General features: G+C 38.6%; 1 protein-coding gene across 2 annotated transcripts; it reads left to right on the top strand.

Annotated features, from left to right (window-relative positions):
* The first annotated feature begins 5,164 nt into the window (after positions 1-5,164).
* On the top strand, positions 5,165-27,327 carry LOC101847338 (nuclear protein MDM1). 2 transcript variants are annotated; one of them, XM_005097795.3, is made up of 17 exons: positions 5,165-5,249; positions 6,723-6,837; positions 12,488-12,601; positions 13,101-13,237; positions 14,025-14,333; positions 15,542-15,670; positions 16,157-16,342; positions 17,499-17,523; positions 18,230-18,338; positions 18,848-18,956; positions 20,027-20,295; positions 21,688-21,921; positions 22,900-23,120; positions 23,983-24,035; positions 25,261-25,408; positions 25,880-25,996; positions 26,580-27,327. In XM_005097795.3, the coding sequence occupies exons 1-17, from the start codon at positions 5,232-5,234 to the stop codon at positions 26,726-26,728; spliced, it is 2,442 nt and encodes an 813-aa protein (XP_005097852.1). In that variant the 5' UTR covers positions 5,165-5,231; the 3' UTR covers positions 26,729-27,327. The 2 variants fall into 2 exon arrangements, with proteins under 2 accessions (XP_005097852.1, XP_005097853.1); XM_005097796.3 differs by lacking the exon at positions 6,723-6,837 and adding an exon at positions 8,590-8,680.
* The last annotated feature ends 634 nt before the right edge of the window (positions 27,328-27,961 follow it).

Here is a 27,961-nt window from a genome sequence, read left to right on the forward strand (position 1 = left end):
TGCTGTGTCACCCGTCCATTGAAAAGACTGGTTTTGGATGTAACATTGTAACAATAATTAATACAATGTAACCTATTTCTTTCTCTCTTTCCTTCTCCCTCTTTCGTGTGCACAAGTTCCAAGTATGATCAAGGGGGAGAGCGCGTGGAACTTGGAGATGAGACACGGAAATTGATTACAGAAAAGTGGGAAGACATGATATTGATATATATAAGGAATAACATCAAGCGGCTAGTCCGGTAGAGGTGGAAGGTGTTCGTGGTGTATTGTGTATCCTGATCCAGGGTGAGGAAGGCAATGATGTTGAAGATGACGGGCAGGTCAGAGATTATCTTGGACAAACGCATAAGCCTACTGCCTGAAGCCCACAACTACAACAAGCAGTTGAAGCAGCTGGGTGGGGAGTTGCTGACTGAAATTCAATTCAGTATTCGGTAAAAAAAAAATATATATATTTAAAAAGGGAGCAAAGAAAGTTTTGTGCAAGGTCATCGCTTCCTTTACTTTGTGCTTCGAAGTACATGTGTATAACTATAACAGGCCCGGTAATAACAGGGATCGGGTAATAACAGTGGTTCTTTAAATCCCCGGGGGGGGGGGGGGGGGGGGGGTCCTACTCTTTGTCTCTACTAAAAGTTATCGGCTACAACAACAGCTTCATCGAAGCCCAATTGGTTATAGTGAGTTATACATGTAGTTATAGCAGGGACAATGGCTCATGAACAAGGTGTAAAAAGAGAGAGAGAGAGTAACGCAGCGGGTGAAGCGAGAGAGGGCTGCGGTGTGCTGCTGACTTCGGTCGAGCCCTAAGCCTAGCTACACACAAGCGTAAGTTAAGAATAATATAGGGGGCTCTCGTGGCCTAGAGGTTAAGGTGTTGGCCTCTCATTCAAAAGTCCCGGGTTCGAATCCGGGTAGTGACCGAAAAATGTTCTTCTCTGAATTTGTCTCCTTTCACTTTCACCTTCTTTCCTGCTCTCTAGCAATGTTCTGTCGTCTGCTTTCGTAGTCGTCTCCTCTTTCTGCCCCCACTCCCTCATCTCCTTTGCCCCCCTCCTCTGGGCTCCGGATTCTTTCTACAGCCTTTCTACTGCTACTCCTTGGCTTCTTCTTACTGCTGTCTTTCAGCCACACCCCTGATCTTCTGATAGGAAAGATCTACACCTAGCCTTCTCGGACAAGGGCGAAAAATCTCGGAGGGCCCGTGTGCAAGTTGCGCACGTTAAAGATCCCTTGGTGGTCTAAAATCGATATGAGTAGGCTTCGGCCGCCACACGGGCAAAATTCAAAATTTCCTACCAACTGAAAAGGTTTAATGTGTTCCGCGCGCTCATATGACCTTAAGCAGTTGCGAGCGCCGTAAAACATTTACGAAAACAAAACAAAATAAATAAGAATATGTCATGCGCAGGCCATGGGAAACTACTCATGAATAAATACAGCTGGATTAGTCCACAAATGCTTACTTCCCTTGCATTTCTCATATAACAGGACTTTTCTCTGGTCCCACCATCCCTGTTACTGTTACATCAGGTTTCCACTGTACTGAATACGTCATGTACTGTATTGTACAAACACATAGATCAAGGCCTGTACACAAGTACTATGCGTGGCACAATTACAGTGGGGATTGGTTTATTTGTGATCTCAATAAAAGTTAATAGGTACTTAGTAGTGACCAGGAAAGAAGCTTGCACAACAACGCGCCTTCATATTGGAACTGAAAGACCAACTGAGAGAGATAAGATAAGATACATCTTTATTGTCCAGATCCTGGCACATTGGTTTGGTGTTCCACCACGAGTACACACGCACGCGCACACACACACACACACACACACACACACACACACACACACACACACACACACACACACACGTACACACGTGCACACACATGCACACACAAGTAGGCTTACAATCACATGCATAATATAAATGAGCAGCAATATAAGCAATAATAATCGTAAGCTAGATACACACTCAATGTTATTTTGATGCATGCTCTAAGGTCGTAAGTACACTAAACAAGATGGTTAAGATGGAAGCATTTTGATAGATGATGGTAAAAAAGACCTTCCACAGAGCAAAGTGAACACACCCGGTCGCCACATATATATATCGTTTGTGATAATGATCAAAATAAAATGCTGTTCCCATCCAGGCACATGTTGTAGTAGGAGTCGAAACCACATCTCTATTATGTAACAGCAGGGAAGCGCCTGACCGTCTGACCACAGACATCGGCGCCATAAAAATACTCAACGAGCGCCAAATTTACACACGGAGATATTTCTTAATCTTGAAACAATACAGTCGACTCCGCGTGCGTTGAACTTTTTATCAAGTCACTGCGCTTCTTCTTTATAGTACTGTTCCCAATTGTTAAAGTTAAAGTTGAACTTCGAACGAGTTTATCTATTTTTCACATCCCCGATGGCATCAACTCATAGAAAATTCAAAATCGCCTTATATAAATTAAGAAACACATGTCTTGACATTTTGTGCCCGTCAGTTATTCGGGTCAATCTCCTCCTACAACTATGAACGCCTCCTCTTCATTGCTGATGCGGGTACTTGGCATCGGCAGGCAATAAAATTAAATAGCAGAGACCCGAATTTCTGCGTTTTGCTTGAACTTGAAACTACAGGTATGAAACTGATCCATGGGCGACTGACAGGTCCCCTAGTGTGGTTTGCTTTTTCTTTTTGATCTCCTGAAAACCTCGTATTTTGACGTACGACAATGAAGTGACGTCGACTATATTTTACTTATAATTATGGAGTTTCTTTGATTAAAAATAGGTTGACATGAAATTGAGAAAGACAGAGACAGACCGACAAAGAGGCTTGAGAGAGAGAGGGAGAGGGGGGGGGGGGGGGTATTGTTTTAGAAAAGGAATACATGCCCCCCCTCCCCCCCCCCCAATTTTTTTTTTTTAATGTTAAAATGTACATGTACAAATCCTTTCCACCAATTGACAAGAATTATAAGGATCAAAGCATGACAAGAAGGCTATTTATTCTTTGTTCAGAAGCAATTCTTTGCTTTACCAAGTTTCAGGCCTGTAATTGTAATTTTGTCAATGCACACAGCAAAATCACTTCAGAACAAAAATTGGTATTGGGATCTGAGTTTCCATACACTACACGTTTCCTTTCTAATCGTGTGAGAAAAAAACACAACAAATAGCCTACTGCAGTATGTAATTATAATTTGTTCAACATTGAAATCAATTGAAAATGCCATCTATAACAAAGACAGTGTTGGATTGGAATCCATAGGGTGAGACTAGTAAGAGGTCAAGGGGAAGGCCACGTGAAACCTAGAACCTAGCCTAGATTTAAAAAAAAAACCACATAGATTGAGGCATACCTGTACAGAAAAGTGGGAACACATACAGAATCAAGCATTTTCGCCCAGGATAGGGAAAGGTGGAAATTGTGTGGCCTTAGTACATTATTATAATTATAGGCCTACTACCCTGATTCGGGATGAGAAAGGCAGTGATAATGTGATGCAGTGGCGGTGGGTGTTTCTAAATGTGGATGGGGCTAAGAAATGAGGGTAGGTTGAGTTCAGAGATAAGATTTCCTCGGTTCAGAGGACATTCTAGATATGTGTGAGTACTGTACATGTACTATGTTTCATACACACACTCACACGCAAACGCGCTCGTATGACCTTATGCAGTTGCAAGCTCCGTAAAACAGTTACCAAAATTATTATTTTTAATTAACACTCAAACGCACACTTACAATAGTAACTGGATTAGGCAGTGTGATTGTAGAAAGCAAGGCATTACTAAAACGAGGGCCCGTTAGTCTGTCCCCTTGGTTATATGCACCCCGTATAATTTAGCAATATTTGATCATTTTTTTGCATAATTTCTGATTATTTTCCTTTAACATTCTTTGTTAAAATTAACAGAATCGCATAATTTCACATTTTGGGGCTCAGTTTGCATAATTTCATCAGAATTTTTCTTGCATAAAACGACCGGGACAGGTTAGCGTGTTTTGGTTACTGGGTCCCTGGAGAAAGTGTGTCATGAACTTTCCCCCCTTTGTCTGGGCTTGCAGTAACTACAGTGATTGGATAAACGAGCAAGTGCGTGTGTTCTCTGCATGCGACTATAGGCGGAGGTGGAAGATTCTGAAACAGTTCTAACGGTGTTAACTGATTATCTTGTTTATTAGTAGAAACATTCATTTACGTAGGGAAAGAGTTGTGGGGCTCAAGCCCTTTCTTTAGCCCTTCACTACGCCCCGCCACTGATGCGATGACATGATAAATGATAACTGCATATATAACGGAGCAATTGCAAAGCTAATTAATTGTAGGCCTACTCATGATTGGAAAGAAGGGGGGAACTCAGATTTTAAAAAAGACATTTGATCAAACATAATAAAACATGAAATAATTCGCGGGGCCCATTTTCACCATTAGAATAGATAAGGATGGTCGAGGAGACCCCCCAAATTTCCAACTCAAAAATGCTCAAAATAGAAATGCAGATATGCATTACATTTTGAATTGAGTATAAACTCACGTTTTTCATGCCCTCAGTTCAATGATAAAAATGACAAAATCGATGCTTAATTAAAGTCTAAGACATATACATGAAAGAAACTGTGATGACAAGAGAATTCATTTTTATAACATTAGGCACATTATATATATATATATATATATATATATATATATATATATATATATATATATATATATATAATTGGCAGCTCCAAAGAGTAGAGGGTGAGGGTAATTCTCATCTTCATACATGTATAATATAATATGACATCCACTTCTAATCATAATTTCGTCTTGCTTTTGACTCTTGTTGTCCCATCTAAAAAAAATTTAAAAATGCTGTTCTGAGATATGGTGTTCTTATTGCAAGTTTATAAAAAAGTTTAAGAAATGTTTGGGGGGGGGGGGGGTTTGCCTGTGAAGGAGGTGTCATGCTTGAATTGTGGAATTCACTGGTGCCTTTCTCTGATTGATTTTTCCATTCCCAAATTTTACAAAAGCTTTTTGTTTCGTGGGCCTGACTGCGAGTTCGAGCTTGGGAGAAATTTTGAGAAAACTCCGGTGTTGGAAGCTAATGCGCAAGCGCGTCGCGGTAGACGCCAAAGTTTTACTTCCGGTCAGTTTGTTTAGTGTTTAGGTGGGAAGAACCAAATTATTTTGTGTGCAACGGCTACTGAGCTCTCCCCAGAGAATAAAGATGCCTGTGCACTTCAAGGTGGTTTATTCTTGGTCAATCAAGCCCCGTGTCTGTCTCATTATTATTGTTTGAATTTCTAAATTGAAGCTGAGCAAAGTTTAGGTTATAACAGTCGCTTACTGTGAGTTCCAGGGGGAAGACTTACCCGACCCAGCCCACCTGCATTTCTCTGATTAAATCATGTCCAAACACATCGCAAGAACTTATCTTAAAACTTTATTTGAAAATCTGATGTTTGAATCTTATTTCTCTTAATATTTTGCTTGCTTTAATACTGCCTTTAACTTGCTGTAAATGCAGGTAGCCTGACAAAGTTGTATCTTTAGTTTGATTTCATGAATTTATTTTCAAAATGATAGAATTTATTCATGTAAATTGTAAAAGTAAAAGCTTCTTGGAAAGCCATTATCGAACCAGCTAACCCGCTCCCCCCCCCCCCTTTTAAAAGAGGCAAAACTGAGTTGAGTCTAGACCTTTGGCCCAGGACTGAAACAGTTAGCCGCGAATAGGGAGGATAGCTTTCTGGGCTATCAGTTCAATGGAAATCCCATGCCCATGGGCATCCACTTTCCAATGTTTTTATTTAGGTTTGGAGAATTCAGTCAATATGATACGATTCAATAACCACATGGCTGGACCAATGTTTTGTACTAATAAAAAAAAATTCGAATCATGGGAAAGTTACACGTACCCCCCCCCCCCCCCCCCCCCCCCAAGTATGGGAAAATACATGGGGTGACACCCCACCCACTTGATTTTTAATTCATCGGGCTTCCCCTCCACCCTCCGGAATTGTAGAAAAGCAAAATGGCAACATAGGAGTGTATAGAACTACACAACAATTTATCCAGAAATGTGTTAGTCGAATATAGGCCTTCCTGAATTCTCCAAATCTACAAATCTGAATAAAATGCTGGAAAGTGGAAATATATAACGTCTTATGGTATCTTTATATATAAATTTGTAATGAAAGCCATGTTATTTGCACATTTATTGATTAAGTTTAATGCCTTCTTTATTATTTTTTCATTGAAATATTTGGAAGCACTTTGAGGCGCTTGGAATTGGAATGTTGCCAGTCAATATAAAGCCTGCTCTATGAAAAGCTGATTTTCTGTTTTGTAGGGAAAGTTTGTTCAAAGCCGTAACAATATCATCCCAAATCCTTCCTTTATTTCCTGAAAACAAAGAGAAATAAAATTGGAAGAAGAGCAGATGATATATAGACAGAATTGATAACTCCCATGTTGCAATGAACTCTCTAAATTAAACGTAAAATGCCTTCCTTGACACTGTAGTCAACAACGACTCCTTCAGAGTGATGTATGTTTCTTCTTCCTGCTATTTGTTTAGTAACACACTAGCACTAGCTAGCAAATCAATTATATTATTATTAGGTGATGTTCAGTACGACTTGGTACAAGTGCAATCATGCACAATGTATTCATGTGCTGTTGTTGTTTTTTATAACTTCCTTTGACCTGGTTACAGGGTGCCTCAGAGTACAAGGTCCATTACAAATGGATGGACTCTTTCCGCAGCAAGTCATTCCAGCCCTCGCAGGAGCAGGCTGCCCGGCGTGCAGGCCAAATATCTGTCAATTCATGTGTGTAGTTTTCTGGTGAAATGCTGAAGAAAAATTCATCTGCCTCTTGTTGTTTTCCTACCCCAAGCTATCACGACATCCTGTATTATTATATAGTGATATAATATTTATATAAATTTTATCAGTGTCCTTTGCTTGTTCCTCCAATGACTGCATCTTGAAGAGTTCCCTGAGTGGATGCTACCTTTCTTCAGTTTGTAGCTTGCAAGTTTTAACAATATATGATAGTTTCTTGGTGTTATGTTGATGCATTTAAGACCATTTTTTAATTTAGTGTACAGATTCTCACAGTTTATCTGTTGTATTTTGCAATGTGTGCAATGTTAATTCACACCACCCTCTGAAATTTAAAGTAATTGAAACAGAACTCTTTATAGTCTTGAAAAAGACTACAATTTTATCATGTTTCAAATCTTATAATTTGAGAATTTAAATAATTTTGACAAAACTTTTTTCAACTATTTTTGATGATCACAAATAAAACTAATACGCCCAGTCAGTAGGATGAAGTGAGAAAGCTGCATATATTTTTTTTTTTAACATTTTTACTCTTGTCTTGAATTGAAAAGATGCAGTCAGTGGCTTGGGTGATACCTTTTTGCCTTGTATTTTGTGCATCGTAGGTTATTAATATTTAATAACCTTTGATATGAAACAGAGTGGATGGAATTTTTCATGTTTGCAGGTAGTAAAAGATTGATAATAGTTTTTAACTCTTCACATTTTAGATAAAGATTTACTCACTTGAAAGTATGTTGAAATTTTTTCATCAAAGAAAACTTGATGCACAATCTTCTAGTTTTGTTCTTTGTTACTAGTCATAGAATTCTAACATTGGTCATTCATACTCACTCCAGATAATTAATTGGTTTGTCCAGTAATATCTTGGTAATTCTTGCACACGTCTGATCATCATTCATTTTTTAAGTAATGTTAATTGAAAGACCTACATCATGGTCAGTATTTCCATTCATTCAGTTTCATTTCCTTTTGCCAGCTGTGATCGTGCATGGGCATCGCATGGAGTGCTAGCTCACCACTATAGCACTTATTCGTACTGTTACAATAACTGCTATGGTAACTTAAGTAGAAGCCCTTGCATTGTTTTGTTCAAATGGAGTCTTTTGGAATATCAGACAGATGCAGGTGGGAATATCTCCCAGATGGGGGTTCTTCCTTTCCTTTTAAGTTCTACCTCCGTGTAGTCACTTAATGACAAATCACTAATCAAGAAGGAAAGCTTTCTTGCACTTTTTTATTGCTGCATATCTGGGCTTGTAAAAAATCTGACCAGAGTGAAATATTGGAGCAATGCAATGAAATCCTGTTGCTTTGAAATCGTATTAAAAGTAGAAGCCAGATGTGCTAACTCACTATAGTTACAGAAACCACTTCACTGTATACTGGAAATTTTTTAATATTCAGGGCTTGTGGACAAAATAATGCTATCAGTCTTCTTTCTTTTCTACAGGCTCATGTCACATCTGTTGGTGGGGTTGCACTAATGGTCTCACTTGTCACGTCATTGTCGTTTTGATAGTCACATGGTGTAAAAATCATTCTCACCTCAGAGCACTAAAATAATTTCCTCAGAAACTTGGCGTACCCAGAACGTGGAACCTGATTCAAGACTCATGAGATTGAATTAAAGATTTTACCGTCAGACAGCTAAAACCCCAGATCCAAATATAACATAGTCCTCAAGTATTATTTTGTGTGTTATTCTATATTATTTATATTGTGCCTCTGCAGAGCACATCAGAGTATAAGCAGAAATTTGGCTCTGCACAGGCTGATGATGCTCCAGCAGGGCCCAGTGCTGGGATTGAATCTGACAAATTAGGTATTTTTGTTTTTTAATTAAACATTATATCTTTTCTTTTTGTTTCTATTTTTCTCACGTTTGAATCATCATGTGAAATTGCCACAGGCACGTTCGTTAGAAACTGCACAGTGGTACAGTTTGTCTGGAGAAGTTTTTTTCGTTTTTTTTGGTTATTTAAAAAAAAACATTTTTAACTTATTGCACCCAAGTGAGATACTAAGAAATGAAAATTTTAAGGCTGGCTTTTCATAAGAATGGCAATTCTTGCTAGCAGTTCCTTCAAGCTGATAACCATTCTGGCGTCTCCTTTCATCATATTCAGTTTTGTTGTTGGGTCATCCGTCCATAACTATAAACTGGTCAAAAATGAGTTTCCATTAGAATTTTTTGTGAAGTAAACAATTATCATAAAGGCAAACAATTTAAAAGCTATGAAATATGGTGTATTTTACTTTGCAGTTTATGACAATTTTTAAAAATTTGATAAGATTCTGCTATGTGTAAGAGACAATGAAACGTTACACTGTTTTTACTATTATCTTCCTTTGGTAAATTATGAAGCTCAAAACAATTTTATGAAAATGCTGTAGAATGGTGCATATTATGCATAATATCAGCTTAACCAAACGCAGCAGTTTCTGCTTAAAATCCCATTGTCTTATAGAATAGGCCTACCCTGCTTTTCTTACAAAACCTTTTTAACTCTATAAAACCATCCACTATTAGGGATAAGATCTTGACCATTAGGGACAAAATTCTGCAAAGATCCGGCTTTTCTCAATACCAATTTAAATTTAGTCTTCAACTAGCATCTCTCTCTAGTGGCCACCTCTCCTGATAGTTATATTATGATCAGTGGGTGTCTTATACCACACTGCTTGTGTGTGACCACACTGCTTGTGTGTGACCACACTGCTTGTGTGTGATCTTATCTGAGGATAAGCATGAGATGGAAAGTTGCATGTAGGCTTTCTTTTCTGCCTGGCTATAGTATCTCATCTACACAAGTTGGTGCCTTGTTATCACGTTTGCTGGTTTAATTTTTGCAATGATACTTGATATGGTTCAAATGTGGCTGAATTATCTGCAGTTTTACTTTTATATACTTTGATAAGCATCCTATTCCTATTGTTTTCTCATGTTATCTCGCTTTAGTGAGGGGAAAAATGTAGGTGTTTAACTACGCAAAATACAATGACTACAGTTCCGACCAATTTGAGAGTTCAAGTTTATGGACAGCTCTTCACCAATTACATCGTAGGCTTCCCCTCCCTTGATACAGATTTCACTAGGATTGTAACTGACATTGACCTCAAAGTAGGATGAATTTATTTGGGTCATGGGTTTGCTCAGTGTTCTAATTCAGTTAAGATCTCACCAACCTAAGATTAAGCTTTTTCCTGACATCTGAGCAGCAGAATCTTGAGCAGTGACAACTGTATACACTGCAGCTTGGAGGAAAACCCCCCCAAGGATTTTGTCTTGTAAAAATTTAATTTGCTCATTTTGAGCTCTCATCAAATATGAAATATATTGTAAGTACTGCAGACTTCCAGACTTCTTGCACTTTGTATGTGTCCATTAGCACTGTGTTACAATTGTGTGGTCAATAGTACACCACCCCACAGTGCCCTGAATTGTCACTGCATTAAAATACATAGGGCTAGTGATTCTAATAGTGCTGTGGCTAAGTGGTAATTTTTTCTGTGGAAAATCAAAAAGGTATATCTTATCTAAAAATCCATTTATTTTGTAGCTATGCCTTGTGTATCCCATGCTAGTCAAATGCCTTGAAATTACTCAATGATAAATCAGAATTTATAGGTGTGTCAAAACCCTTATTTTGTCTTAATATTGTAATCGGACATGCACTCATATTTTGGTTTGCTTTTAAGTACCAAAATTCAAGGGAGAAAAAAACGCTTGGTGCATACATATATATTTTTTTTTTTACATACACACGTAACTGACCCCAAAAACTCTGGGTTTATGCAGATTGTGTATTATTCAGAAAAGTACCTGGTAAATGGGTAGTATAAGTTTTGTGATAACCTCCTGGTCAGAGAAGTACTGAAAGCTTTGCATATGTTATACATAGATGTGATTTTGTTTATAAGCTCTTAAAATCTGACAGGTTGACATGCACTAGATTAAGTGGTTGTACCCACACTCCATAATTATTCTAAAAACAGAAGTGTAAATATTAATTTTCATAAGGTTTTTAAATTTCCTGAAGTGAGTAACAGTAAGTGAAGAATGTAATTTCCTAAGTCTAAATGGCTTTTTGCTCCTTCATTATTTGACCACCTTATCCAACTATTGCCCTCTTTCTTTGTTCACAATAATGAGAATGCTTTTGTCTCAGTCAAAATGTTTGCATGATCGTCAACAACTAACTTGTGCACAGTGGTTTCATAGAAGTGGCAACAAACTTTGTACGTTCGATTTTCTTCTTAACTGGGAATGTGTGATAGTTTAAAACATTTATCAGAATTTGAAAAGTTAGCCTTTTGTTGAGCATTCTCAGTATTAAGAAATATGATGAAAGATTATTTGCTTGTAAATGAATTTGATTTTGCTTTTAAACAGATGATCTAAATAGAATTTGTGATTTTTGTCCTCTACCCATTTTCCTGGCACTTTCAAGTTACATGACCATTACTGTATCTATAGCGCCGTAAATACCTACCATACTATACCATACCTCTCCCCCCCCCCCCCCCCCCCCCCCCCCCCCCCCCCCCCCCCCTCCCCCCTGTCCAATATCTGCCTATTTTGACAAATACCAGTCCTTCACCCACATTTGCATTGCTTACAATTTTAATGTGGTTCAATCCCAGTCCTATATGTTAACCTCCTACTCTGGTTGTCATGAGGGAAGTAAACATAAATGACCTGATCATGCAGCTTATGTTTTTAAAAATACTATTGCGATTGCCTGTTCAAAGTTTTAATATTCCTTCAGTAAATACTGAAAGTACATGTACATATATATCTCAGGCATTGCATTAATAGTTTTATCGCCCATTCAAAGTTTTGATATTTCCTCTGTAAATATGAAAATTACATGCACATGTTGACTGCTTAGTGTTTAGACTTCACCGTACGCCATTTTGAAAAGTGACATATGACAGATCTTACTCCAAGCAGTGATATGTTCCTTAAGCACCGGGTTAACGTTTTTATAGCCCATACATAGTTTTGATATTCCTTCTTTAAATACTGAAAGTTTAACTTGTGCATAGTATGTACCTCATGCGTAGCATTAACATTTTCATTGTGCATTGAAAATTTTGATATTCCCTCTGTCCTGGATCGGAAAAGTAAAGTAATTGGATCGGAAAAGTATATTCCCTCTGTAAATACTGAAAGTTTAACATGTGCATTGTGTGTGTACCTCATGCATTGCGTGAACAGTTTTATTGCGCGTTCAAAGTTTTGATATTTCTTCCGTAAATACTGAAACATTTTCATAGTATGTACTTCATCCCTTGCGTTAACATTTTTTTTGCCCGTACAGTTTTGATATCCCCTCTGTAAATTCTGAAAGTTTAACATGTGCATAGTATGTACATCGTGCTTTGCGTCAACAGTTTTGTTGCCTGTACATAGTTTTGAAATTCCTTCTGTAAATGCTGAACCAACATGTGCATAGTATGCACCTCATGCGTTGCGTTAACATTTTCATCGCACATTCAAAGTTTTGATATTCCTTCTGTTAACACTGAAAGCTTAACAAGTGCATAGTATGTGTCTCATGCATTAGGCCTATGTTTACATTTCTTCCCTCAACCCCCCCCCCCCCCCCTCCCCCCCCCCAAACAGCCCTCACCGTGGAACCTCCACTGCAGCACAAGAAGCGACTGGAGGGTCCGCCGACCTCCTTGTCCACCAACTACTTCAGTGTCCCGTCAAAGGAGATGGACTATGCTCTTCTGGGTAAGACATTCACGAACGAGTTTATGAGTTTTATAAATGTTTTTTTGGGGGTGGGCTTTTTGTGTGTGTGGTTTAATATTGAATGGGAGGGAGGGAGAGCAGGTGGTGAGTGGAGTTCACTGCTGACTGATGATACTTGTTTCATGTCTGTTTAATGTTCCTGTCTTTCGTCTTCCTATTTCTTAGCCCTTCCATCCGCCACCCCATCCACCCATTTTGTTTCACTCTTTTTGTGTCAGTATTCTTCTCCTGAACATTTTTTGAGAAAGGATGTTTTTTTGTTTTTTTCGTATTTCCTTAGTAAGAAATTCATACTACTCTGCTTACAGCTTAAGCAGCTTCTCCTTCAAATCTGAAAAGAAACAGTGAACTGTAATGTGTTTCTTTTTGGTGCTTTTACAGTTTCATGTAGTGCTTATTTGCTGAAATATTCTACCTTAGTCTCTTCAATTTATATAACACTCGTTATATGTTAATATTTCTGTAATGAAATCCACAGGCCAACAAGAGAAATTTGCTCCCAATGTACGCTACCAGCCAAAACCATCCCATTCAGGCCAGAAAATCTACAAAAACAAAGAGAATTTTGATAATGCTCCTCCACCGAGCAAGCAGTTGAAAATGCAGAAAAGAATTGTAAGTTCTTCTTCTGGTTCTCTTTTGTTGGAAAGCTGCATGAGTGTGGTTGCTACAATTTGTTAGAAGAATGGTCTTGATGTTAAAAGTTGCATGAATACTTATCTTTCCAGCACTGCAAAGGTTTTATATTTCATGTTTTATGTCTTATGAAAAATGTTTAATCGTTTGTTCTTAGAGCTGAAAATGAGTTATACATACAACATTCAGCAGTGCTTTTGAGTTAAAAGATTTTAAGATTCCCTTCTCAATACGTAATCATTGTAGAATCCAGGAACCATTTAAGGGATGTTTCAAATTGAAATGTATTTTACGGATCCCAGGATTTTTTTGGTGTGGTTTCAATTCTTTCTTCGGACTGTATACAGAAAAGAATTGTAAATTCTTATTGGAGTTTTCTCTTTTGTTGAAAATCTGCACTAGTGTGATTGCTACAATAGGCTGGAAGAATTGTCTTGATATTTAAAGTTATGTGAAGCTAAATGCGCATTAACTTTGAAAGTGTTTAGATATTTCATGTACAAGAACACAATTTTTCAATCGAAAGAGTTCTTTCTTAGCTTCTGTGGCTACTTTAACCCTTGGTATCTGTCACCAGAAACCTTTGTTCAAGGAACGTCACCTCACCGTTTGTGGCCTCTGTTCTTTCTCCGGACTATATATTGCTCTAAATGCTCATTAACTTTGAAAGTGTTTTGATATTTTATACAATACAATGCAGTTTTGCTGTCAATAGAGTTCTTTTTTAGCTTCTGCGGCTACTTTTACCCCTGGTATTTGTCACCAGAAACCTTTATTCAAGGAGCGCCACCCCACCGTGAGCCGGTCCCCGCCCCGTCAGGCGCCGACCACCTCCACCATTCTGTCTCCACCTCCCGCTCCGAGAGTCCCTAAAGAAAGCCTGGACATCAAAGAAGCTCTCAGAGACAAGGACCTGAAGGATGTGCTCGGAGATCAGGCTCCTCCTCCAAAAGAAGCAGGGGTTAAGACACGGGAATCCGACGCTCAGCTGGAGAAGGGGCGTGGCAACAACATGAATGAGTTTGTCCAGACCAACATGAAAAAGGGCGTGGCCTTGTCAGGACCAGAGGCTCCAGTAAGTAAAAGGGAAAGACGAACAGAAAATTCCAGAAGGTGGTAGAAAAAAATTAGAACATATTTGTGTATTTCTGTCTGAAAGAAAATTTAATCACAATAGCATACTTGCCTCTCATTCCATTGAATCGGATTGGTCCCAGGTTTTTTTACATGTTCAGTAGATAAATAAGTTTTGGCGTTTCTAAACCCTGTTCCTCAGAGCAGGTTGGACAGAGTACCTTGAAAAAAGACCATGGACTTGGGAGTCCTGTGTAGTGCAGTCAAACATGTCTTAGACAACCAGTTTTTGTCACTGAGATAAGGTGTCATCTTAGGTAGCTGATCACCTTGGGCAGTGTCACTATAATATGGGAAAAAAGTGCTATAGTGGAAGTGAGAATGGTCGTTTTTACAGGCAGTTATTTTGTACAGGTTGCCGACAGATCAGGTTCAACTCTACTCTTTACTTGTTAACACTTACAGTACCGAATGCTCACATAGTGAAAAACCCTCAAGTACTGCACCAATTTAGAACATTGAAGCTGTGGTAGAATTTTTTTAAATTAAAAAAACCTTGGCAGCCCCAAGAAACACGCCTTAAAAATTCATAGAGCTATTATATAGAGTGACTTCCTTTGTTTTTTTCTTCAGTGCAGTGCATCCGTTCGTTGCTTAATTATGTTTAGTGTGCCTGGTCGCGTCAGCGACTACTAAAGTCGCCAGCGGCAGTGACCGCATTCTACTGCCTGACGACTAAAATTGCTGACGGTACTGTAAGTGTGAAAGACACCTCACTGTTAAAAATGTTACATGTACTTTGCCTTTTAGCAGACCATTTCTGTGCTCTTTGGAGCTGGACAACTTATGCTATACACCTACTAGTTGTTCAGTGAGTCATGCTTGAGCGTGCATTGCTTCAGTTTTGTTCTTGTTTATAATCTAAAGCCGGCAATCCGGTTATTTGCAATTTTTCAGCTGCAAGTAAACAAGGACCAAACACTCTCTATGTCTGTTGGTTCTCTGTTCATTCTTCTGATTGATGTAAAGAGGTAAATTTGCATGATTTCAAATGTACTACTAAACATTTACCATGTCTGTACCTCCAATGTTAAGTTTTACATTTAATGTGAGAGGTAGAATTGTGTAATGTTCTGTTTGTTTCCATGCACTTCAAAATTTTCAGGCTTTTTTTCCCAACAACTATATTTACCCCTGATCTCCCCCCAGGCTGAGTATGCGCTCAAGTACAAGGCCGGAGTGGCGCCTCCAAGGCCGGTGAAGAAGTTTTCCGAGTATCAGAGACAGTTCCAGTGGAAAGATGGCATGAAAGCTTCACCTCTTTTGGCAGCTGAAGAGGTAAAAACATAGAGGTTTTTTAAAAAAATCCTTTGACTGCCTTGCTCACATACAGTATTCGTAACTTTTCCAGTTGTTAGGTTTTTTTAACATTGCATTTATTTGACATTGTTACTAATTTTTGATATTACAGATATATTAAATCATCTCTCAGAAAGATTGGTGGCATTACAGAAATGTGGAAACATCAGTCGCAATCTTTTAATTTGACTATAAATGACTTTTACACAAACTTTGTTTAGCATAAATTCTATTCTCAGATGCCTCTTTTGTATATTTTAAATGTAAAATGTAAAGTAAAGCTATGCATTACTAAATTTGGATCTTTTCATCACGTAAAGAGATATCTCTAGTTCTGATGAATCCAACTTCTATTTTGACAGCAGAAAAAGAAGAGAAAATTTTATCAGTATATGTATTCACCAAAGTGAATGATTCAGTCTGTTCTCCCCCCCCCCCCCCCCCAATGTAAATGTCTTTGTACAGATTGTGTACAAAAGCAATGCAGAGCTGGGCCCATACAAAACGGACGCCATTCCCAAACTGTCAGAGTACAGGCAGCAGTTTCAAAAGTGGAAAGCTCCCGACTTTGCCGCTGATGTCAACTTAAATGTGAGTGAGAAAATGGCTACTGCAGCAAGTCAACAGAAGCAGGAGAAGAAGAGAACCGTGGTATGTTACTTTTCACACTCAGGGATTTCATTTTCGCATCCCTTTGTTACACCCACTTATTTCTTCAATTCTTCGTTATTCTTATTTCTACTTTCTGTCTGCTGCTTGGTGCTGTACGATGATTGTTTTGATAGTATGCAAAAGAAATATTTAGAAAACTAGCAGGTCTTCAGGTGTAATATTTGTAAGAACTGAGAAAGACCAAGGCAAGAATTGTATAAAAATATTAAGCGTATGACTATGCAAATCACCGAAAAATGTTGTGGAGGAAAAATTTTCTTTGTGAGACACAATGTCGGGGAAGGTCTATTTTCAGCTGCTTGAAAAGTCACTGGGTTGTTTCCTTTTTTTGTTGAGATAACATAATTCTGGGGCACCAAGAGTGACCTGGAAAAGGTGAAAGACTTTGTCATATTTTGACTGCAGGAGAAAAAACAGAAACGTTGATGATACAGTGTATCGGTGCTTTAACATAACTTCAACTGAGATTATATATATATGTGATGCGTGCTGACAAAATGAGTTACTTCTCGGATTCGAGCCTTATGGAAAAAGTTACATCACGCTTATAGGTGAAGTTTTTATAATTTTTAAGTACGAAATAATGAAAGGAATAATATACTTAAAGAATATGGCTTTAACAAAAAATCTACAAATTTGACCCTGGTTTCAATTTTTGACCAATATCTTGATTTTTGGATTGCGAGAAGTGACCAATTTTGTCAGCACACCTCACATATAGACGATGCAAAGATGAGGGTCAGCCAACATCGTGTTTATGAAGTATTGTCTTTTGCCTGGAAAAACTTAAATATGAAAGTTTTGCAAACGCAGTTGTTGTTTCAAAATGAGATTTCTCTGTACTAGAGTGTGTCTGTCTTTTATTATATACCTTTTATGATGTAATGTTCAAGATAGGATCGATGTCAATGTATTTTGGTGGGTGGTTGGCGGGTGCTCTGGTGTGGTTTGCTTCTTCTTTCCTATCAAACACCTATCGTCTTTTTCTCCCCTCCTTCTTTTTTGTGTTTGTTACCCTCTTGTAACGTCTCTAATCTTCGGCACTTATATGACCTTATTGTGTTGCAAGTGCCGTAAAACACTTACTAAAACTAAACTATGTATTTTTGATTTTTTTTTTCTTTCACAATTACAGGCAAAGAGAAGCAAGAGTGCAGGAGGTAAATATAGTTCACTGGTTTTAATTTTTACAAAATATGTGTAAACTGTTTGCATGGGTCACTCACAAAATGAGCTGATAAACAAAGTTAACATGGTGTAGTTCTTGTGTATTTTTTTAAAGGAATGAAGCGGAAATTTTTTCTGATAAAAACCTGTAAATTCTTTGCCTTATCGACAGGCTGAAAGGCTAGAACTCTGATGGCCACTGGATTGGAAAAATAAAGTGAAGTTCTATAGAAATTGAATGTAGTAAAACCAGTTCAATGTTTTTAGCTAATTCTGATCTATCGCAACAACATTTAGTGTTTATTTTGCCTCTGATTACACCCTCTCTTTGTTCCATGATTGAGCAGAATTGTCTGGGTCGGGAATGATCTAAATTACATTGATGGGAGGGCATGATTATTTATTTGTGAGGCGTGCTGACAAAATGAGTTACTTCTCGTAATCCAAAATTGAGATATCAGCCGAAAATTGACACAAGGGTCAAATTTGTACTTTGTCACCTGAAGTCATTTTCTTCAAGTTTAACATGTTTTTTTTCATATCATACTTTAAAATTGTACAAAATTAACGTATATGAATTCGTTGCGTCTTTGTCCTTAGAACTAAAATCTGAGAAGTTTCTCATTTTGTCAGCACACTTCATGTTTACAACATTTCTGTATTATAGCAGTCATTATGTTTGTTTATATTATTTGACAGCTGTCTTGCACCAAGAGCCTGAGGAAGTCGATGACGAGATGGGAGCTGAGGGTGCCGATTCTGAGGAACAGCTGAAGACAAAGCTGCTGAAGTCTCATGGAAAGATTAAGTAAGTAGAACACGTAGCTTACTGTTGTGTCAATAGGTCATTTTCTGCCGGTCGCCGAAGTGTGGTTCTGAACTTTGAGAGATGAAGAAAGCTTGAGAATAGCAAAACATTTGGATTTTTTTTAAAGTTACAAATTCTGAACAGCATTTGCATTTTTTGTCTTGACTTTTCTTTTTTAGTTTCCCTCAACTTTGAGAGATAAGAAAAACTTGAGAACGAATTAGTAGCAAAACATTTGGGTTTTTTTTTTCAGGTAAGGAATCCTAAATGACATTTTTTCTCTGACGTTTTTTTGTAAAAATCTACTTCATACTGATCAGTGTTTCGAACTTCTTTAATTTATAGACTCGTGTGTATTGCGAAGTAAGCTTTTATCCTGACTAAATAGTCCTGAGTGGCAAAAGGAAAGTTTTCCAAATGTTTCCCCTTTGTCACATTTCACCTATGATGTAAACACAGCTGTGAACCCAATTAGTGATACGTGTAGTGTTTTCCTGATTGTCTTTTAGGCGCCTGGGGTCAGAGTACAAGGCCAACTTCAAATCTCCACTGCGGTACAGCTATGCCGAGGGGGCGTGGCGGGGGGCGGCCCCTCCACAGATGATGCCCCAGACATCGGTGAGTTGTTATGGACTTGCTATGACTTTATGCAGTTGTGAGCGCCATAAAAAATTTCCAGGGGGCTCACATGGTCGAGAGGTTACGGTATTCACCTCTCATTCAATAGGTATCGGGTTCAAATCCGGACAGCGACAGAAACTTTTCTTCTCTAAAATTATCTCCTTTCACCTCCTTTCCTGCTCGTTAACAATGTTCTGACGTCTGCTTTCATCTCTACTTTCTGAAAACCGATCCCCTCACCTCATTTGCCCCCTCCTCTGGGCTCCTGACTCTTTCTGCAGCCTTCTGCTGCTTCTCCATGGCTCCTTCTTACTGCTGTCTTTCAGCCACACCCCTGGTCTTATAATAGGTAAGATCTAATATCTAGCCTTTTTGGATAAGGGGGGAAAATCTCGGAGGACCCGTGTGCAAGTTGCACACATTAAAGATCCCTTGTTGGTCCAAAATTGTTAAAAGTTAATTTTGGCAGCCACCTGCGCAAAATTCGAAATTTCCTACCAACCTGAAAATATTTAATGTGTTCCGCACACTCGTATGACCTTATGCAGTTGCTAGCGCCATAAGCTCTTACAAAAAAATTAATAGATAAATAAATGAATTTCCTAAACACAAGTCAAGCCAGTTCAAAAAGTATACAACTTACTTATGCGATATTGTCTTAGTTTGCTCAAGTGACCCTTTGTGACAAGGCTATAGTTATGGAAAGATTATAATATTGTAATTCAACTTTTATTAGAGGAGATTTCATTTTCACAAAATTTTCATTCCTTTTGGGCTCCTTCAGTACTTCTTCCTCTTCCCCCCATCTAAATAATGATTTTTTGGTGGTTGGCGGGTGCTCTGGTGTGGTTTGCTCCTTCTTTCCTATCAAACATCTATCGTCCTTATCTCCCCTCCTTCTTTTTTGTGTTTGTTACTCTCTTGTAACATTTCTTATCTTCAGCATTTATGTGACCTAATTGCGTTGCAAGTGCTGTAAAAGGCTTACTTTAAAAAACCCACAACCAAATGATTTTTATCACTGTTTATCTGGACTTGATTATCTGTCTTTTCATGTTTGTGCATAGAGTGCTGAAAACACAGATGCCAACAATGACAAAGAGAACAACAACAACAACAACGCTAGCGAGGAGGCTCCTCTCTCAAACTGGTTTGCAGAAGTGTTGGAGCTGCGCCGGCGAGCGCAGGAGTACCGTAAACGTGCGCAGGGAACACACTTCTCCCGTGAGCACCTGGTGCAGCTGATGGCCAAACAGAACGAATGCTGGGACCTCCACTCGGATGGCTCCTCAACTGTTCGAGCCCTGAACCTGGAGACCTCGGGTGCTCATCTCAGGTTACAGATTCTTTCTCTTTTCATCAGTTATCATGATTTGTTTTTGATAGTGAGTCAATACTCTTTTTAGATGGAATGCCTAGATTTCTTATTACAGTCGGAACTCTCTTAAGACGACTGCCCATTGTCGAGAAGAAAAGTGGCTGTCTTAGGCAGTGTCATTTGTGAGGCAGCGTTGTGATATCAGGCGCTCGTCAATTTTTGGGCATCTGGAGCTATTGGTATCATTATAAAGCTTGTTCATTTGACCATCTTTTGATGAAAAAAAACACATGTCCATCTTGAATAGAAGTCGAGATATTTGTTATTGAAGGAGGTTAAGGTTGGCTGGTTTTAGACGTAAAATTAATGAGAAAATGGCCGCCAAAGTTCGGTGATTTCCAAAGCTTGAGAGTCCCTGAAAACTGAAACTTTACATTTGTTGTGCCTTTAATCATTGTTTTTCAGTAAAATCTACACAGAAATATGTTTTTAAATGGACGTAAAAAGCGTTGAGCCAAAAAATGAAAATAAGAAAATTATTGTCAAACTGGAGGAAAAATGTCGATATCTTCAATTTCATTATTTTGACGAGCGCCTGATTTCACCATGCCGCCTCACATTTTAATTTTTAAAAATACACTAGGGGGAAATTGGGATGTGGCTGTTAGAGGAGGTTTGACTGTAAATTTTTAAGACCCTAAAACTTTGCTTCAAATAATTTGCTCTCGCTTTGCAGGCATATTGCAGACTACAGAGTTTGTTTCTGCCAAAGTGTGAAACAAAGCTAAGTGTTATAAAGAAAGGTGCTGATTTTCTGGATAAATGAAAAAATCTGAATTTCTGAAACTGTCCATACTTTTCTCTCTGTATAAAAATAGTCTTCTCACAAGATGTTAAAGACAATGTGTTCCCTAAATTTGGAATCTCCGCTCATATGTTTTGAGAGGGTCTTAGAAGTTAAGGATTTTTTTTTCATAGATTAGTGGCTTCTTTATAAAAAAGAAATGAAGCTTCTAGATATCCCCAGACTTTTCTCTCACATTTATCTTAACATAATCATTGCTCTCTGGGATCTGAAAACTCTTCTCTTTTCCTGCTGTGGGAAATTAAATCTTTAATTTTGAAGGGGACCGCAAAATGACTGAAACTGCTCCCTCTTAGCTAGCAAAATATGAAAAAAAACCCACCATACATCACAAATGGGGGTGGGTGGGGGTGGGGGGTTCGACAGGAATAAGTTCTATTCTGTGTCTAAAAAGGGCTGGAACACTGGAACCTTAACATTCTATGAGCACAAATGTACTTTGGTTTCACACTTTGCTGGTCACAGATATGTTTACCGTACACCAAAGTGAATGGAAATACCAAAGTTTTGTTATTCTCATGTCAGCGAATGGCTTTCGTCTTCAGAGGTAAGGAAAAGAACCTGGCCCAAACAGCTCCTGCCGACCTGGTGGATGCCCTGTCCCATGAGGCCACAGAGGGAGATTCGCCGCTCATGTCGGACGTGGAGGAAGCTGAACCCCAAAGAAAGGAAGGAAAGAAGAAAAAAGGGAGGAGAGGAGGGAAGAGCAAGGGAGGAAGGAAAAGCAGAAAGATGGCCTGGTTGGAGGAGCAGAAGGAGAGTGTGGCTGAGCAGAGGAGGTGAGAAAGTTTACAGTGGGATGGTGTTTTTAGTTGAAATGTGATGTGTTTTATTTTCGTACAGTCTCACTGTATTCTCTCAAGTTTTTGGCTAATCTCTCTGATTTTGTTTGGTTTCTTTTTGCTACAGCTATTCTTTGTCTGCTCCCCCCATCTCTTTTGTCTCGTCCGTCTTCTTTCTCACCTCTGCTGAGGAGTTTCATTGAGAAGCACGAGGAGAATAGTTCTTGCGAAAATTAAATCAGTTACTGATAGGGACCATCGGTATGAATACCGTAACTTTTTATCTCAGAGGGGGGGGTAAATCCACTACGCCAGAGCCCTTTTTTGGTACTAAATCTAAAAATGACAGAAATGTCACTAAATGGGTAATAAAACGAAACAAGTGAACCAATTTGGATAGTTGGTCATCTAATGAATGAACCTCCGGTAAAAGAGACCTGTTTTCGGCAATTGCCGAATAGTAATTTGATGTCAAAGTCGTTGTAAAGGAATGTGCCCAAGCCAATGCCAGCAGTTCCGACCTCGAGCCGCTGGAGAGTGGCTTGCTGGAAATAGGGAGTTAAGATGAACCCTGTTGAGGAGGGGTGAGGGGTTTTGAATGGAATCTGTCTCTGAAGACCCCAGTTCTGAAAACAAATAATCAAGTAATCTCTCAAGTAGATGTTTAGCACTGTGAAAACAGAGAGAACCATGTGTTAGAAAAAAAGGAATATGAATAATGGAATGGAATTAAAAGTATTATGAGGTAGTGAAAAAAAGTCTTGATGTTCTGTTCCTATGAACTACTGTCTATTTTTCCTTGTATGCATGTGTATGTAATACTTTCAAAGATAATTTGCTCAGTTGTGTTCCTTTCATACCTCCCTCAGTTATTTGTCATATTCTATCATCCTTTTTAGCATTTTATGAATGTCTTTTTGTCAAAAAGTGACCCCCCGACCCCCCCCCCCCCCCCCCCCTATAAAATCATTTCAGGCAACTTGAAGAAACGAGACAGAGAGAAGATATGAAGGACGATGATGATAATGACAGCGAAGGGTTGGTGGGAAAAGAGGGTAGGCTTCCCACCCCTTTGCTACAAGGTGATAGCTCGGCCCGAAGACATCACTTGGACCTGACCACCCCTGCAGTGGGCGGTGCCATTCTCACTTGTCCACCATCCAAGAGCAGCAAACTGATCATCACTTCTCGATCTGGTATGTTTGTTGAGTCAATCCGTGTGTCTAAGATGAACTATGGTATGCATACAATCGAAATTGTCTAAGATGCCCACAAATTGTAGTTGAGAAAAGTAGCCATCGTAGACGGGAGGACGGCTTACACAATTATTGTCAGTAGAATGTAAAAAAACGCAAGGGAAGGAAATGGGAAGTGGCCATTTGTACAGGAGATTGTCACAAACAGGTGGTTGTTAGAGCAGTTTCGACTGTATTTTGAAGTAGATTTTCATTTGATTTAAATAGTTTGAGCAACGCTAAATTTTGCGGTACATAAAACAAAAACAGACAAATGTGTTGTTCTTTTGCTGTAGAGAATGAATGATACTCAGAGTGCTGAATTTGAAATTCCTGTTTGTTGTAATGTTAGTTTGGGTCATTTTACTCAACTTTCTTTTTAGAAAAAAAGTGATCATGTTACTTTCTTTATCTTTAATTTGGCCAAAGTTTTTATGCTTATAAATTGATACGTGTTTCTGTTTATTTGTAAGAGTTATTGCAATATTTAATTGCTGGCTGGTCTAAACAAAAATTGTTTTTATGTTCTGTGGAAAATCAGTGGTTCAGGTGACTTTTTGAAACCTGAGAAGGATGGTTGATGGGTGTTATGGTGTGGTTTGCTCTTTCTTTCCTATCAAACATCTATTGTCCTATTCTCTCCCCCTTCCTTATTTATTTGTTACTCTTTAATAACACCTCTAAAAATTGGCACTTATATGACCGTCTTGTGTTGCAAGTGCTGTAAAACTCTTACTAAAACTAAAACACAGATACCGAAGTAGTTGATTATGTGTGTTTGTCTCTTCATACATTTATGAAAATTTTTTTATTTGACGTTCAGGTGACAGCTATGTGACTGCATCTGATGATCTCCCGGTCAGAGGTGAACAGAAGGTCAGTGCCTGTGTCCATAGAAACCTTTGAGATAGATCATATCTAATAGTATAGGTTATTTAAGAGGCAGGATCTCAGAGTTTAACGTCCATCTCCGAAATGACCGAGCCAAATGGGAAATTTGTGTAAAGTACCCTTCCCAAGGACACTCAAACCCATGAACCCAAAATCTCACAATTACGGGTCCGGAAGCCTGACCACTAGTAGGTCACCGAATCCACTAAAGTTTTATTTGAAAAGTTAAAACAAACATTTGGATGAAGAGTAACCTCATGGTATACAGTTGACTCTGTGTCAAATTTACCACTGCATTGATTACATGCACACATAGCAATCAATTTTTGGTATTAGTTTAGCTTGTCTGTAAGAAGTTCACTTCTTCATCACATATGTAAGTTGTATGCTTTTGAACTGGCTTAACTTGTGTTAAGGAAATTTATTTCTTTTTAAACTTTTGTAGAGTGGATTGATTTGTTTTTGGAAAATCCCTTCCAGCCTAATATACTACTCCGTGTTGGTAAGCCTTCATCTATTTCTTATCTTTTCCACTAGTTGGAGATGTTGCCGTGGGTGGTTGGCGGGTGTTCTGGTGTGGTTTGCTTCTTCTTTCCTGTCGAACATCTATCATCCTTATCTCCCCTTCTTCTTTTTTATGTTTGTTACTCTCTTGTAACATCTCTAATCTCCTGGCGCTTATATGACCTTATGCATTTGCGAGTACCGTAAAACCTTTACTAAAACTATTTAAAAAACAGGAGATGTTGCCTTTTGGACCCTTCTGCGATAAAACACTCTGCCTCTAGCCATTCCCAGCCACATAGGTTTCTATGTCTTGTTCCCATCCTCTGTTAGTTCTCTCCCTCCCCACCCCTTTCCTCTCTTACTTTCTCTTGCCTTCTTGGTAGGCATTACATGTTACTTACATTATATTGGGACTCCCGTGGCCTAGTGATTAGCAAGTTCATTCTTAAAAGTAATGTAAAGCAAGTGTCATTGAAAAGAGATTTTGATGGGTGGTCACTGAGGTGTGTCTATTAGCAAAACACGATAACCCAAGTTTTTAAAAAAAAATTGAGGTGCTTCACAGTGGCGACCTCCAACGTCATGTTGTAAAATTGTCTGCTTTGGTATTTATTTATTATTTTTTTTTATTCGTTCATTTATTCATTTTTATTTATTTATAGAAGAATGATAACATGATGTTTGTCCCTCTCTCACCCGACAGAAGTACAATATGGACAAACTGCTGACCCTGCCAGCCGGCGGCAAGCCCTCACCAGATACGCATGCCCTGAGGGACGACGTAGCCGAGTCTGATCAAGCGCTGGTCACTCAGTACATCGTGTCTCCTCCACTTCCTGGGTCAGAGGAAGGTATGGCTTAAGGCTATATAGGTCACAACATGGTGGAATCAGACGCTCGACAATTTTTGGGCATATGGAGTTATTGATTTGATCTGAAAGCTTGTTCTTTTGTCTTGCTTTGATGAGGAAAATACCCATCTATCTGGAATAGAAGGGGGGGGGGGGGGTGTTACCTAGTGTCTAAAGTTAAATAAGCAAGAAAATGACCGCCAACATTAGGTGACTTCCAAAGCTTGAATGTTCTTAGAAACCGCAAAGTTATATTTTTTGTGCCTTTCAAGTTTTTCAGTTAACTCCACAAATAAGTTCTATTAATGATATTTTTGTTTTATCAAGGAATAAAATAAATTCTTCCAAGTTTTTTTAAAGAATATTCATAATATTTATGCCTTGTTCTGTACTTGACCTTTTCGTGTTGCAAGTGCTGTAAAACACTTACTAAAACATTTCAGATTGTCAATTGCTATTTCTGTGTTCCAGACAAAGAGAACAAAGGCCAGAGAAAGAAGAAGAGCAAGGGGCAGAAGCCAGGCAGTCTGACGACCATCAAGGAAGGCTATGGAAAAACATATCAGCCGAAGCCCTTCCTGGACCTAGGTGAGATTTCTGATATCTTGTAGGCCCACTGCCTGCTGTGTGGTGAGGTCTTGGGAGATGGACAGTAAATTAACATCTTTTCTTCGGTCAACTGTTCAGATAGATGTACTAAGCCCAAAATTTCATTCTTTCGAAGTTCGTACCCTCTGTTTATCCTGGCTCTTCGTATAGTGTCTCATTGAATGGCTCTGTTCGTTAAATGACCAGACGATCGTTGTTCTCAGATGTTTTCCTAGTGGACAAAAGTGTATTGGTTCTGCTGATTAATATCAGAAGATTGTGTTAAAAAAGGATTGGAATCGTTATCTTTCACGGTGAGCTAAAATTCCCCATATGTTTATACAGTCTAGCATGCACAAAGGGAAGTCGGCGGGACGTAGAAATCTTTTTGTTGTGTATAAGTTTCAAGCTATCTCAAGTCAGACAATCGGGTTAAAATATTACAATACATGAATTATTGTTTTCTCAACACGAACTTAAAAGATCTGAGCAGAATTCTCCTATAAATTAATTTTAATGCCTGGAGTGAACATAACCGACTACCTTCATGCTTTGAAGAATTTTCTTCTCCGTCTCTCCACAGATGACATAAAAGCTGGCACTCTGGACAAAAAAGATGACGACGTCCTGTCAGTATCTCTTATGTCCGTGGCATCCAGCGGCTCTCTCGCGTCTGAGGTCTTGGAGCGTGCCAGGAAGCGACAGGAGTTTTGGAACAAGAAAGATTCGTAGACCAATAGCTCGCAGAAGTGCTTAGACCAACCAATTAAGTCCTTATGCATTACTGAATAGTTGAGAATCTAGAAAAACTATTAAGACAATTACAAATATATCATGCCTGTTTAAATTCAAATGTACAATTTTGTTTTGTGTAAACACATCGTAGGCTACCAGCTGTATCTGTCAAAATTCAACAGTGCATTATTGTTTTGCTTGTTACGGTGTATCTAATTCTTTGACTTGACGTATACTTTTAGACAGTGGTGTCAATTGCATACCACAAATAGCATAAGTTAGCAGTTTGTGCAGAAAAGTCATAGTTTTATAAATGAGAGTTTTAATTCAGGGAAGAAAATCCAACAGCTATGAAAGCACCTTTGTAAGAGGCAATGTTTTTTTTCCTCATAAAGATGTAGCAGTTTGAATGGCCAGTCAGTACGAAAGAAGCTTGCTCATTATTATAATGTTCAAGAGCAATTTACATCCTAACAGAACCGCTTAGGTTCAAGACTGCTTCTTGCCAGTAGCTTTGCTACAAATTACATAATTGGGGGGGGGGGGGTTTAGTTTTGATTAGTTTTATGGCACTTGCAGCACAAAGAGGTCTTACAAGTGCCGAAGATTAGAGGTGTTTGTGGAGAGTAATATATAAAGAAAAGGAGAGGTAAGGATGGTAGATGCTTGGTAAAATAAAAGAAGGCACAAACACACCAGAGTACTTGCCAACCTCTCATCAATTGGTGGGGGGAAATTGCAGAATGCAAACAGTATGAAAGAAACATTTCCAGTGTCCTCTAATTGCCCGTAGAACAAAAAGAATTTTTATTTATTTTAGAATGATTGAATATGAGCTCTTCAAGTGTTGGAACAATTTTAAACTTGGAGGCCAAACCACTTTACCACGACTTTGTTGGCTCATGTGACTGCTTTGGCGTCACTTGCAGACTGTTTTATAATCATATTTGAATTATTTGTGAAAGCCATGCCTCAAAATACCTTTAACCCTTTGAGCCTCAGCCACCGGTGGCGTGTAAAATTACCTGTATGCGTAACCACCAGTACACCGGTAAGCAAAACTCAACCCGGCCCCTCTGGGACAAATCACAGACGGAAAACAGCAGCCTACTACACAGGACATTATTATTTTGAAGATCTTTCTGAATTAGATGACTGGTAATGACGAGGACTACCCTGAGTGGAATATGAAGTGTGATTCTGACAATGATACAAAAGTCAGAGTAATAT

The sequence above is a fragment of the Aplysia californica genome, unplaced genomic scaffold, assembly GCF_000002075.1.
Source record: "Aplysia californica isolate F4 #8 unplaced genomic scaffold, AplCal3.0 scaffold00164, whole genome shotgun sequence".
In the NCBI taxonomy this organism is placed as follows: domain Eukaryota; kingdom Metazoa; phylum Mollusca; class Gastropoda; order Aplysiida; family Aplysiidae; genus Aplysia; species Aplysia californica.